Below are 14,237 nucleotides of genomic sequence, written 5' to 3'. Positions count from 1 at the left end.
CCCAGCCTCCGCTTTGCCAAGGACTTGCTCATATGCCCACCTCTATCAATATGCCTTCCAGCTTTCACCGATTTTGCTCATGGTTAGTCTTTCAGGTGCCACAAGACTCTTGGTTGCTTTTGCCGCAACAGACTTAACTTGGCTTCTCTAATGCAAATTGTGCCATACTAATTTCACATGGAGAAAAGAACTGACGTTTCTGTGCCAGATAAACAGCTAAGAATGCAAGAGCTGCTTTGCAGGATCTGGCTAAAATCCACCCCCCCCCCCCATTCATTCAGCTGCCATCAGGATGTCCTGGGCAGCTGTCACAAAGGGGCAGTTGGTCCATGTCTCCACATCCACTACTCTCAGGTATACAAGAAAGGAGATTCCAACTAAATATTAGGAAGGATTTTCTGGCAGTTAAGAGCTGCTTAGCGGTGGAACGGACTCTCCTTCGTTTGTGCTTGGAAGGCCATATAGCCATGATTTCAGGGGGTGGACTAGAGGACCCTTTGGGTGCCCTTCCAATTCTACAATTATATGATTCTTCTAGTCTACTGCCTTTGCACACAACAACTCCACTTTGCTAGCACAGCTGCTGGACGCCAGTGGTCCTCAGTGAATCAGTCTATAAGCCATTTTCAAATCCTTATTACCACTAGGCTCTATTTCCACATCCTTTCCACTCGAGGGGAGTGAGAACTGTGAACGACACACTCACTCGTTGAAGGATTTAAGGCGTGAAATCCTCCCCCCACCTCATGGCACAGTGAAGGTTTTGAAAGTTAAGTATTACTGTCGGGCTTTGTTGTTGCCTAACTGCGACAGACAAATTGAGAACTAGTTGTCAAAATGTCAGAGCACAACAAATCAACATTCAAAATGAGTCTCGGTGCAATGTGGTGTATAATTAAAAAAAAATCCTTTTTAGAAATTTCAGCAAGCGTTGGCTTGGCTTTATATTTGTCTGCGTGATTAATAAAGGCAGCTAATTTTCAGACTTTAAAAACAGCTAGAAAATAGCTCCTAATTACATATTAGGCCCCTAACGTCCCCTGCTGAGCTCGGCTGGTATTGGTGGGCCACGGATTTTGGCAGGGGTTTAATTACATTCTGAGCTTCATCTAATTTTAGTTAAATGTAATGTAATCAGCAGCAGATGTCGAAATAAAATATGAATTATGAATATGAGGATATTTCTTTAAATAATTCTTTAAAAAACGATTTCCTGTTTAGTTCCCTGAAGCAGCGCAGCACTCATTAGGAAACAGGTATGAGGCTGCATTGAAAAAATTTGGGGAAAGAAAGGAAGTTTTGCTGGAGCAGCTTTCAAAGAGCAATCAGAATACTATGAAAGCAAGACAAATCATCGTTTCAGGTGAAGGTATCAAATAGAGCTTAAGTGTATTTGCTCTACAAGGTCAGCTGGATTTTGAAACTGGATATTAGAGTTGGATTTCCCTTGCTGAAATGTGAATGCTGATGTCTGCACTCCTTGCAGCATCCATCCAGAGAATTATTGACCCTTCCAAATGGCTTGGGGCGGAGGGGGCTGCATCCCTCAGGGACCAGCTCCTTCCCTTTGACTCTTCAACACCCCTGGATTGGCTCTTGCAAAAGACACTTAAATTATGGTTTATAAATATTACCCACATTGGTGTGCTGACAAGCTTGCGCCCTTCCCAGAGCCAGAGGGGGGTGGAAACAGATGGAGCGGTGATAGGCATAGTCTGATGGCTTGGGGAAAGCCCTGGAGAGGAGGAAGGGGACTTAGATGGCCGTGGGGAGGCAGGGACTTTCAGTCTTGGCAAGTGATTCATGGGGCCAGACCTCCCGGGGCTAAGCTGCTGTGCTCATTAGGCCTGACACCAAGTCTGTGGAGATCCTGCTTTTGCTAATAAAGAGTTAACTCCAACTTTGAACAGTGTGATTTACTGCCAGCTCGCTCTGTTGACACCACTACACATGCACAAACAATTTTGGTGTAGGAGAGGCCGTGAAAGTGTTGTATAACGGGTGGCGCTGTGGTCTAAACCACAGGGCCTAGGGCTTGCCAATCAGAAGGTCGGCGGTTTGAATCCCTGCGATGGGGTGAGCTCCCGTTGCTTGGTCCCAGCTCCTGCCCACCTAGCAGTTCAAAAGCAGATCAAAGTGCAAGTAGATACCGGCAAATACGGTAGTTACCGCTCTGGCAGGAAGGTAAACTGCTCTGGTTCGCCACATGACCCGGAAGCTGTACGCCGGCTCCCTCGGCCAGTAAAGCGAGATGAGCGCCATAACCCCAGAGTCATCCGCGACTGGACCTAATGGTCAGGTGTCCCTTTACCTTTATGCTATCAGAACTGATCGGAGGAAAGCTGCTCGATTCCTCTTCTCATCAAGGTCCTTTTCCTTTTGTGCCATATCTTTTAGATTTTTTTATTTCATTATATTTATATACCACTTGATTATAAAAAGTCTCAAAGCAGTTTGCAAAAATAATTTATAAAAGATCCTGAAGGCAGGAACCATCATTTTGTAAGCTACTCAAGGAGTGCTTTTAGACTAAAAGCGGGATAAAAGTATTTGAAATAAAGGTGGTGCCGCATCTCCATGTTCATGGCTTATAGTGATGCACAAGTGCAGGTGAAATATTGTGCAGCTCTTACTCACTTCTGTTTTCATGGCATCACAACCATTGTCAGAGGAGCGCAAGGCTGAAAGAGCGCATGCTTATCTTGCCAAGGCTGTGATCTTCCTGGCAGAGGGGTTTCCCAGCACCAAACCCAGAGCTCTGCCTGCTGTCTCCAGGTGTTAGACTACAACTCCCATCATCGCTGACCAATGACCCAGCTGGCTGAGAACTGGAGTCCAGCAAGGCTGCAAGGAAGGCTATGGCAGCCTGTCCACCCTTGCTTTAGAGAGAGTCATTTTTTGTCACAAGGATACCTGCCTCTGGGAATGTGGGAAAAATTGCCTTGCATTTCAGTGTCAAACCTGCTGAATGTCCACATTCCAAAACAAGACGCAAAATGAACGTTGTGCAAAGGATGCCTGCTCCTCACTCTCAATATACTCTGGACTATGGACCTTTTGAATTATCTCTTCACCTTGATACCGAGTAAAGAAAACCCTGTGAAGAAAATATAACAGTGGAATAAAGTACCGGTATTAAGATTATTGGTATGCATAGTTATTGAGTTTAATAAATAATTTAAAAAATCAACCCCAAACTGAACTTCAGCTCTTCTTCCAAACCTTTATGAATTTTGTGATGGGATTCTTCAACTAAAAAAATGCAAATATTATGGGAAAGTGTAGCACACCAAGCAAATATAGTGAATAAAACATATATAAATATGTCATGTAGGGTGAGATTACTTGCAAAAAGTTTGTATTAGGCAAAAGGCCCATGAAAATACTTATGGATTGTTGTGAGGACTTTTTTAAAAACTGCAGACTGATGCAGAAATGTGAACCAACCCAGACCCTGTGATCATAATCAGATGCCCTTCTCCGTGTGCCTCCTCCACGTGAGGCCCGGAGAGTGGCAACATGAGAACGGGGCCTTTTCAGTGGTGGCTCCCCATTTGCGGAATGCTCTCCCCAGGGAGACTGGCCTGGCGCCTCTCATTACATATCTTTAGGTGCCAGACAAAAACATTTCTTCTCTTCCAGGCCTTTGGCTTCTGATTATCTGTGGTTTCCTTTAGTAGGTGGGGTGTTTTAATCCTACCTTTTAAAAATATGTATGTGCTTTAGATTTCCCCCCTCTGTTTTGTTAGAACAATGCACCCCACCTTGAGCTCCTTGGAGAAGAAGTTGGGATATAAATGCAGTTGATGGTGGTGATGATGATGATGGTGCTACAGAAGCAGAGAGAAATGTGTAGATCTGCCCCTTCCTCGCCCTTTGCCAGCCCCCCCCCCCCGGCAGCTTCAGCTGGGCTGCCTCTCTAGCCAAGGACAGCCCCCCCCCTTCTCTTCCTCTCCCACCCCCCTGACACTTTGGTATATTTTAATCGGGTTTCGCCTGGATCCTCCCCCCCCACCACCACAGAGACACGCTTCCCTGCCTGGGTTAGCAGCCCTCGCTGTTCAATTCATCAAGGGAGTGACAGCTAAAATTCATTTGAAGATGAAGAAAGTGCAGCCTAATCCTTTCTGGGAGACATTGATAGACTAGCAACCAAGGAAGAATTGCAGAGCAGTAATGAAATTAGGCTAAAACTGCTGGCGGATAGCAGATAATTGCCCTTGTCTGTCACTAGGAATAACATCTCCCCAAATCCAACACAATGATTGGGGAAACTTGGAGGAATTGTATTTATTTATTTTATCCCCCTTCTACCACCTTCCTTTTCTAGAAGAGACTCCCCCCACCCCACCCCACCCCCGGCTGCTGCCACAATTGGGATTAGCTGTGCAGTTCTCTCTGCCGGATTCTCAGCTGCACAAAGATCACTCTCCCTGACATTTCTGATCCTATCAAACAGAAGGAATCAGCGCTTAGATAGGAATCTAACAAATCACAAGGTGAACGGAGAAGGTTAGTACAATTGTGTCCCATCTCTGCCCCCAGCTCTGCTTGTTAATGGGTTTAAACGGGGGGGGGGGGTTATGCCCCAAATCCACATCCCCCCATAATCCAGCCTTTGTCAGCTTGCTGCCTTCACAGAACTCCATGTCTCCCTGCCAGAGCAGCCATATTGATGGCAGCTGCAGCCTGGGGGCAATGGGTTGGCGCAGCCTGCCACAAACTGCCATTTCATAGGCAAGGAAGGCTGCCGGTTCCTGAGCAAGCGAATAATGGTTGCGGGCTTTTGTTGTTGTTGTTGTTGCTGCTGCTGCTGCTGAGATTGACGCTGCCCAGATAGACTGCTCCTGCTCCAACACCATTGCATAAGAAACTTGGCTGGCAGGGGCTGTTGTCCAGGGTGACATATCTCTGACATCCTCCTCGCTTGTCAGGGGTAACTCAGTGGATGAATGTGCATTTGCCCAGGTAAGGCTGCAGTCGCAACAATGCCACAAGGGTGCCACTCTGCCTAGTCAGCTGTCCCTACTAAGCCTCTAAGCAAAACAACATCTGGCTTTTTCATATACTAACTTGAAGGCTAGGGTGGACAAGTCAGATTCATCCCAGACTGTCAGATTTCAGCGCCCAAACTTGAGACCTAGGGGCAGACCCTGGCAGTGTTTCAGGAGTGCCCCCTGGCAATTCTTCCTCTGCACTCCCTCCCACCACTCAGCCCTGGAGACAGAGGTTAATTGGGAAAGGGAAGGAGGGCAGACCCCCCACCCCAAGTCTTTTAATTTTTGTAACTTAAATTTAAAATTTAAAGCAAGTCCATCATGTGACATATCATATTAAAGCCCATGAAGTTCTGAAGAGATTGGTGTTTTTAGTTTTGACATATCTTGATTCTGGGCTGAGTTTTTAAGGTTTTTGTGTAGTCTGGCAAGACCAATTATTTATTTTTAAATTTCAAACCCTCATAACTCAAAAATGGGAGAAGATAAATTTTTTTAATATTTTTGATTTTAAACTTAGTTTTGATCTTTCAACAAGTGTGCAAAATATTGAGAACATTGGATGAAATGAGGTAAAAAGATTGGCTCACTTGATACGGAATGACAGCACAGCAGAAGTCTCGTGTGCGATGGCAGGTGTGGGTGATCTTGTGAACCACCCTGAGATCTTCAGACGAAGTGCGGTATATAAATTTAATAAATGATGATGATATTAACGATAATAATAATAATCTGGACGACCAGGGGCAGCCCATTCCATTTCAGTGTCTGTGGCAAAACGGGAAGGCCCCTTCGCCAAAGCCTTCCTGCCCCAGATGCGCCCCCCCCCCCTACTGCAATGGCAGGGGCAGGAAGGAAGCCTGTGGCGATGATGCCCCACAGGATTCCACCACCCGAGGCAGCTGCTTCCATCTGCGTGACCCCTGTGGACACCCCTTGCGCTCCAGCCTCTCTGTGCTCAGCAGATAGATGCAAGGAGGTTCCCTCCAACCTGGCCAGTTCCCTTTCCCCTCGGAGTCACAGCAAGTTCCAGGGTTGCTTCTCCAGTCAGAGAACTAAAAAAGACAGAGAACTAAAAAAGAAAGCACAGAAATAGTACTCATGGGAGAAATCAGAACTTAGGTAGACTTCCTTACTCTCCACTCAGCCCTCCGCCCCCATTTCTTCCATTCTTATTACTTATCCTCACCTAAATTGGGGTGGGGGGGTGATAGTCCTACTAATGTAAATCAAAATCATGCTAGGAAATCAGATTCCACAAAAAACTGTTTTATTTTATTTTAAAAAGTAAGTGGAGAACGCTTTTATTTGTATAGATCTTTATTATTTGCATAGGGACCCTTTCCTTTTATTATCCCTCTGGAGCTGCTCTGTATCTTTATGTGTTTGTCCTCCCAAGCTGTGGCACTTTATGGTTTAACATCTTTCTTTTCTTTGTTTTTGTTGTTTGTACTTTTGCTTTGTTAACAAATCAATTATACGTGTTTGTGTGTGTATAGGAGACAATGGACCTTTGGGGGTGAAATCAAACTGTTGGCCGGAGATATATATTTAAATATATATATATATGAGCAACCGGAACAGAGTCCTGGGGAAATTTCTGCTTCTCAGGAGCTTCCCACTGTTTCCCCCCCTGCACCCAAAGGTGTTGTGATGTCAAGCTCAGAGCATTTGGGGAGCTGGCTCCTTCTCTGCCCCCACCAAGGCCTGAAGGGTCCCTGGGCCCTGATTTACCCCCCTCTCCACCTCAGGGCCCATTGCGAGAATGGAGGGCGTCCTCCAGGAGGCCGTAAATTTGGCCAGATCTCTCTCAGCTACGGAGGTGAATCCCTTCCGGAGGCTGACCAGCCATTTGCTTGGTGATTTATGGCCAAGGAGGTTGGCAGGCCAGGCGAGGGAGAAGACCGGCCAAAGGAATGGTTTATGTGCTGCTGCCGCTGGCTGGAGCCCCCATAATTTACTGGGGCCGAGATGGCGAATATTTCATCCTCTGTCTTCCCAATGAAGATGGCTTGTGCTTGAAACCACCTCAGTACACACAGTCAATCCCACTTAAACGTCAGCTGAGAGCAGGCAGAGGGGAACGCAGGACGCTGCTCAGGCCATTGTGCCATCTAGCTCAGTCTTGCCTGCACTGACTGGCAGCAATGGCTCTGCAGGGGTTCAGGCAAGAGTCTCCCGATTGAAGCTGCGGCCTTCTGCATTCAAGACAGATGCTCTGCCACTGAACTGTGTGGGCAGTCCTCTAAATGGAAGGTAGGGTTCTAGTCCTCATGAATAAAGGGCTAAATACAAACAGAGGAAGGTCATAACCTCCAACATTTCTCCAATGGAAATAGGCACGTCCTAAGGAAAGCAGGCCATTCCATGATCAAATCAGAAACCAGAATGGCTTCTCTAAATCAGGGACGTCCCTGGAAAATAGGGACACTTGGAGGGTCTGGAAGCTGTACTGCCTACTAAGCCTAACCCCCTATAATGCTAACCCTAGCTCTACTCCATGGGTAGGCAACCTAAGGCCCAGGGGCCAGATCCGGCCCAGTCACCTTCTAAATCCAGCCCGTGGATGGTCTGGGAATCAGCGTGTTTTTACATGAATAGAATGTGTGCTTTTATTTAAAATGCAACTCTGGGTTATTTGTGGGGCATAGGAATTCGTTCATTTTTTCTTCTTCAAAATATAGTTCGGCCCCCCACAAGGTCTGAGAGACAGTGGACCGGCCCCCTGCTGAAAAAGTTTGCTGACCCCTGGTATAGACACAATTATCTGTAAAAGGTCTGTCTTGGTATAAGGCAGAAATCCCTAAGCAGTTTACATTTAAAAAATATCATTTTTTTTAAAAAAAATCTATATTCAACCATACCACTAAAAATAAAAATAAATGCATCTAATAACAGAGAATCCATCCATGAAACATTTAGGAAGATATCAATAAATAATAAAAGAGAGCCGGACGATGGATCTGATGAGCCAGGGAAAGCCTTTCTAGCTAGATGGGACTTCACAAAGCGTTTAAAGCTCACTGCTGTTTCTGCCTGAGCTCCGTCTCTGGGTGCCCCCCCCCAGTGGGTGCCCCCCCCCAGAAAAGGCCCACTTCTGAGATGCCATAAGGCAGCACTTTGCCCACTTAGCCTTATGACCTTTGTGTGGTGCCTACACCAAAATCACTACAAAATAGGAAATGGTGTGAAAACAGTTAAAACTCATTCTGTATATAAAAACAATGAAATAATTCCAATACAGATGCAGAACAAGGGTGCCTCTGAGCATGCTCTGAGCTGAAGGATTTGTTTTCAGTGCACAAATGGAAGTGAGCTCCCTGTCTTTTCACAAAAGAGTGCAATCCTGCTTAGATGTCCTCATTTCAGCCAACTAATTTTAGTAGGGGAATGATTTGGTTGTTCCTACTGTTAAACAGGGTGGCACTGTGGCCTAACCACAGAGCCTAGGGCTTGCCGTTCAGAAGGTCGGCAGTTCGAATCCCCACGACGGGGTGAGCTCCCGTTGTTTGGTCCCAGCTCCTGCCCACCTAGCAGTTCGAAAGCACATCAAAGTGCAAGTAGATAAATAGGTACCGCTCCGGCGGGATGGTAAACGGCGTTTCCATGCACTGCTCTGGTTCACCAGAAGCGGCTTAGTCATGCTGGCCACATGACCTGGAAGCTGTCTGCGGACAAACGCCAGCTCCCTTGGCCTATAGAGCGAGATGAGCACGCAACCCCAGAGTCGTCTGCGACTGGACCTAACGGTCAGGGGTACCTTTACCTTTTTACTGTTAAACAATTGAGAATTAGAAAGCTTCTCAATCTATTGCAAACCTCCCAGAGATCTAATAGTAGATTCACCACCAGAGTGCGTGTCTCCTTACTTGTGTTTTATCACAATATCTATCCCTTTTACAATTTTTTGTTTACACATATGAACAAAATATTCACTTATTTTATGTGGTTTTTAATTCATGTAATAACTATTTTCTCCTCCCTGAACTATTGTGGGTCAGAGAGTTCAAAAACCAAAATAAATACCGGGTACATTCATATACTTTTCTGAATCATGAGAACTAGCAACTTGCTTCCCTGCCCTTGCTCCTAAGGCAGATTGCAGTCAGGGAAACCCCCAATTCTACGACTTTAATGTCCAGTTTTGTCCACTTCAGCCTGTGCACGGTGGCCAAATTGTTTCTCGCTTTTGCTGCCCCTCACCCCCTAGATTCAGGGGAGCTGGCTGCACCTTTTAATGACATTTAATCCGACAGGGTGAGGTGCTCTGTGACATTTTGGATGAAGACACAGGGAAAGGTCAAAGAGTGTGAAAGGTCGCGAGAGGTCGGGTGAAAAGCCACGCTCTTTTCGCTTCTCCGCGCTGCTTCCCGTAAGAGCACCTGACAGCTTTTGGTACAGACGGAGCATTAGTGGCTCTGCTGGGCCCAGGCATCCTGGTACCAGGCATTTTAATAGCCAGCTGATATCTCAGCTTTGAAAGCTTTTCCTCAGCTGAAATAATAAAACCCTTGCATTTAAAAAAAAAAAGATTTTTGTTTACTATGACAATATTTATAGCCTTAAAAACAGGTTGTTCTGGGAGATGGGGGCAGGGTTTGGCTGCCGGCTGCAAAGGAGGGTCTTGCACGGATAATAGCTGGCAGGCAAGGGCTTCCCCCCCCCAAGCCTTTGCTTCTTATGCCCCCGCTGTCTTCCCACAACCAGAGCTGTTGGCCTGACAGGGCGGCTGAGCTTCTGCCTGGGAAGGACCTGCAATAGTGTTGTCTGTGCTCAATACACCCCCCCCCAAAAAAAGTTTAATTCAATTCCCTGTGTTAAGGGGGGGGGATCCAGGGTGAGAGACTACTCAACAGCCCAGCTTATCGGGGTGCAAGTCCCCCGTGGGTCCATGCAGTGAGTCAGTAAAAGAAGGAAGTTCCAGCCAAGTAATTGGGAGCAAAACAGCGGTCAGTAGACCACGGTCTTTATTGTTGCGCAACAGGTCCCCACAGGAGCAAGAACCACAAGCATGGGGTGACACCGACTTTTAAAACTTCCCTTTCCCCCCCAGAATACACTTTGAGAGGCATCATAGATACATCTTCACTACATCACATGTCACAAATGGTGAGGGCTATACAAGGGTTACACAAGTTCAACATAAGTCACTTTATCAGACACCTTTCCAAACTACCGAAAGAACAATAAAACTCTTTACATAGCCTTGCCCTCAGGACATGTCAGGAGATGGGCTTTCAGAACACCCAACTTGCTCAACTGCCTCTGCGGATGTCTCTTGTTGCGCCCTTTGTCACTCCCTGGGGGGGGGGGGCTGTGCCTGTGCTCTCACACTTGGGGAATTATGGCGGGATGCCCTGTTCCTGTTGCCTGCGTGACTTCCTGCTTCTTGGTTCATGGAGGGAGGTGGAGCCCAATTTCACCTTTCTTTAAGGGTTAAAATGGCCTTGGAATGAGGAGAGTTGGTTAAAGTATGGATTTTCTATCAATTTATAAAGCTAGGTATCTTCCCTGAGCTGTCAAGTCGAAAGGATACATTCAGGTATAGTATTTGTAACATTGTAACAACTTTAAAGTATACCTGAAGGAGCGCCTCCACCCCCATCATTCTGCCCGGACACTGAGGTCCAGTGCCAAGGGCCTTCTGGCGGTTCCCTCGCTGCGAGAAGCCAAGTTACAGGGAACCAGGCAGAGGGCCTTCTCGGTAGTGGCACCCGCCCTGTGGAACCCCCTCCCACCAGATGTCAAAAAACAACTACCAGACTTTTAGACGGCAGCTTTGTTTAGGGAAGCTTTTAATGTTTAACAGACCATTGTATTTTAATATTTTGTTGGACGCTGCCCAGAGTGGCTGGGGAAACCCAGCCAGATTGGTGGGGTATGTATGTATGTATGTATGTATGTATGTATGTATGTATGTATGTATGTATAAATAAATAAATAAATAAATAAATAAATATTATTATTATTATTATTATTATTATTATTATTATTATTATATGTGCCCCCCATCATTTCCGTAACAGCTGGAATGTTAGGAGGGAGAATTATAGTATGAATATATATCTGTGTGTGTCCCCTGCCCCAATCATGTTTACCCTAGAAGTACACCAACTCTATGGGGCTGAGGCCTCTACAGAGGGGACAGAGGGGGCCTGGCGGGCAAATGTCTGGCCAGCCTCTCCCTATAGGACTGTCATCACGTGTATGACACACTTGACATCACATGCCTGCGCATTGGGCACATGATGTCAGCGCCCCCCCCCCATGTCAGGAGCAGCTCGGTGCCTGTGGTGCGCTAAATACTAATAATATGTGCATTAACCTGGACTTTAAAGTGTGGGTGCATTCACACACACACACACACACACACACACACAACACAACACATACAATTATTCTCCAGTTTATTTATTATTATTTACTTGCAGGGTGTGCCCAGCACTGCCCAGGAATCATCAGAAAGCAAGAAACATTCTTATTTCTCAATGGTTCAATTTGTGAGTTTAGGCCCATCATGCTAAAAATCAGGTGAAGTTGCGCACAAGTCATGTTTTTGTCCTCCATCTTGATTCAAAATTGCATCCAGCACCCAAACATTGATGAAGACTTGTGCCACCATCTTGGGAACGCTTGGGCCACGTTTGGCGATGGCATATTGAGGAAGTGGCCAAAAGCTGTTCCCCCCAAATGTGCAAAGTCAAGCCAAAGTCATGTTTCAGATAGACATCTTGCATCAAAATGGCGCCAGGTACCCAAACACCAATGAAGACGGCCACCCTCAACTCCGGAACCCTCATGCCACGTTTGGTGGCAATATCTGGAGAGAAACCGTGAGAAGTCGTGCTCAAGTGACAGGATCACTTGCAGGGCAAGGCTTGCTCCCCACACCAGCCCTGGAAGGCTCAGGAAGGTCTCAGGAGAGCTTGCAGGACCCTGGCCTGTCCCACGAGATCTGTTCATTTGCTCTAATATTGTCATTGATATTTGCATGTTTTACTTCCATCATTGCAATGACTCTTGCTTCCACAACATGCAGGGCGAGGCTTCCTCTACACTAAAAAATAAACAGAGATTCTATGCCAGGAAAAATACAAAGTACAGCAACCTGCATAAATTTGAGCATATATTTGCACCAATAGTCTTGTTCCTGCAGCGTTTGTCATTCCTGTGGGAGGGGCAACCACACATAAGCCCTGCCCCTCACAGATGGAAATGGTGGGATGTCGGAATACGTTGCACGGATCCGCCATAGGATCCACATTTATTTATTTTGTTTAATGAAGTTTTCGGGAACTACTTTTGGTATTACTACACGCGAAAGCGAAAGCGAAAGTAAGAATGAATAGTTTGGTTCACCAATGAGATTAATCCGCCTTTATTTTATAGTTCCGGTCATGTTCAAAGTTATTAATGAGCGTTAAACTTGCTTCCCGCCTTTTTGGAGGGCAGCAACAGTGATTTTATTGGTTGAGGCATTGATCATGATGTCACGTTTGTTCCTAAATAAAAGGCTGAGGCTCCCCGCTTAGGCACGGTCATTCACGTTCTTTCCGTTCTGTTTTAGTTGGGTTTTAGTTGAAGTCAAGTTTAGTTTAAGGGTATTAGGAGCGGGCTGGATGGGTTGGATGGGTTTTTCCTTTAGTTAGAGTTAGATCGCGGAAGATCATTCGGTTTAGCTTTAGTTAGGTTTCTTTTAGGTTTAGTCTAGGGCTAGCCTTGCGGAAGATATTTCGGTTTTAGTATATTTAGTTAGCCTCGCAGAAGATTGGGCGCGCAGGGACTTTGAGCTTAGGAGAACTTAGCTTAGGGGACGAGCCTACGCGGGTTCTGCCAAAGCCACTAAAGATATAACCGGTGTCTGTCTTTCTTTGGGGCAAAAGGGGAGTAAAAGGTTTAAGGTAAAATTTTTAATTTTCCTTGAGTTAATCTACCTATTCAGATTCAGGGTATCTTCTATTTCTCGAGGCAATATTTTGATTAGAAGGCAACTAAGAACTCATGCACCTTCGGAGTCATTACCCGGCTTACTCAGTTTCCTTCGGATTGTGAGACTTGGCCGGCGCCCGTGCTCAAAAGCACGCGGAACGCTGGCCACTTTCCCCGCTACTGGTACCTCGTGCATGAGCAGTCCAAGTTTGTGCACGAGGAGCTCCAGCACCCAAACCCCGACAGTGGGAGAGGGCTGTGGCTCTTGGTAGCATGCTGGATTTGCATGACGCAGAAGGTGCTGCATCCAGTCCCAGCCAGCATCTCTCATTCTTGTGCTGTTCATGCGCAGGATGGCACTCTCCTACGCCCGTTCAGCTCCCCTGCCCTCCTTCATCTCTGTGGGTCAACAGCACCAAAACATTTTGTTTTTGTCTTGCTCTGCGCTTTCCTAGCTGGTTCTCAGCCATGGCTGGCTCCTCTCGACACCCCCGCCTGCCCCTCAAGAGGACAATACACCCCTCTGTCAATGGAGATATCACCAGCTCTCCTGCTACGCAGGGCTCTCAGGCAGCTGGGGCAGTTGCTCTACTGATGTATCTTGGGGGGGGGGGGGCACAGGGAGCTCCCAGAGATAAAGCCGTCCTTGTGTCAGGGACTGACACTTTGCTTCGGGTGACAAATGACATGGGAGGCACGGCCACCAAAACCAGAAGATTGGGTTTTTCATAAGCAAGTTTATTTTTTGCTGAGCACAGTGGAGTGGAGCAGATTACAGAAACAGGGAGCCTGGCTGGGTGGGGGACGCCACACCCATCTCCCCTTTGGCTCTTTGAATTTACTCTCGGAACAGTGAGAAGGTGCCACTGCCGGCCTTCAGCAGCTGCCCAGTTGGGGCAACTTCTGGCACCTGTCAAATGTATATACACCAGTTGACTGTAAGCTCCCTATGCCTCGGGGAGAGGGGATGGCCCTTCACAAGGCAGAGTGAAGCAGACCCCCCACAGGGCAGCAGCAGAGGTGGGTGTTCCAACTGCACCCACTAAGTCTTGCTGCCCTCAGGGACGGTGGAGGGTGCTGTTCCATTGCCAAGATATAAGTCAGAGTCAGCTGCTAGGGTGTAATCTACACGTATATAAAAACGAACCCTGTGAAAATGCTTTTTAAAATGTTTTGAAAAATACATTGCATTTTGCATAGCTCACTGTCACCATCTAGTGTCACATTTGTATATTGCACTTTACAACACATTTAAAATGTTTTATTTGCAGCTGTGTAGCTGAGTCCTGTGTTTTAAGTGCAATATAGAAA

The 14,237-nt window shown here is 46.5% G+C and overlaps 1 protein-coding gene across 1 annotated transcript in view; it reads left to right on the top strand.

Annotated features, from left to right (window-relative positions):
- The window catches only part of MVK (mevalonate kinase), a 29,733-nt gene extending 27,033 nt beyond the window's left edge, over window positions 1-2,700 (top strand). Inside the window, exon 10 of the mRNA XM_033169461.1 lies at window positions 2,651-2,700. Within this exon, the coding sequence (XP_033025352.1) occupies window positions 2,651-2,685 (35 nt within the window). The 3' untranslated portion in view covers window positions 2,686-2,700. The remainder of the gene's footprint in view (window positions 1-2,650) is intronic.
- The last annotated feature ends 11,537 nt before the right edge of the window (window positions 2,701-14,237 follow it).

This window comes from Lacerta agilis, chromosome 14, assembly GCF_009819535.1.
Source record: "Lacerta agilis isolate rLacAgi1 chromosome 14, rLacAgi1.pri, whole genome shotgun sequence".
Taxonomy (NCBI): domain Eukaryota; kingdom Metazoa; phylum Chordata; class Lepidosauria; order Squamata; family Lacertidae; genus Lacerta; species Lacerta agilis.
Note: the sequence above shows the minus strand (reverse complement) of the source record. Positions and strands in the feature narration are given on the sequence as shown.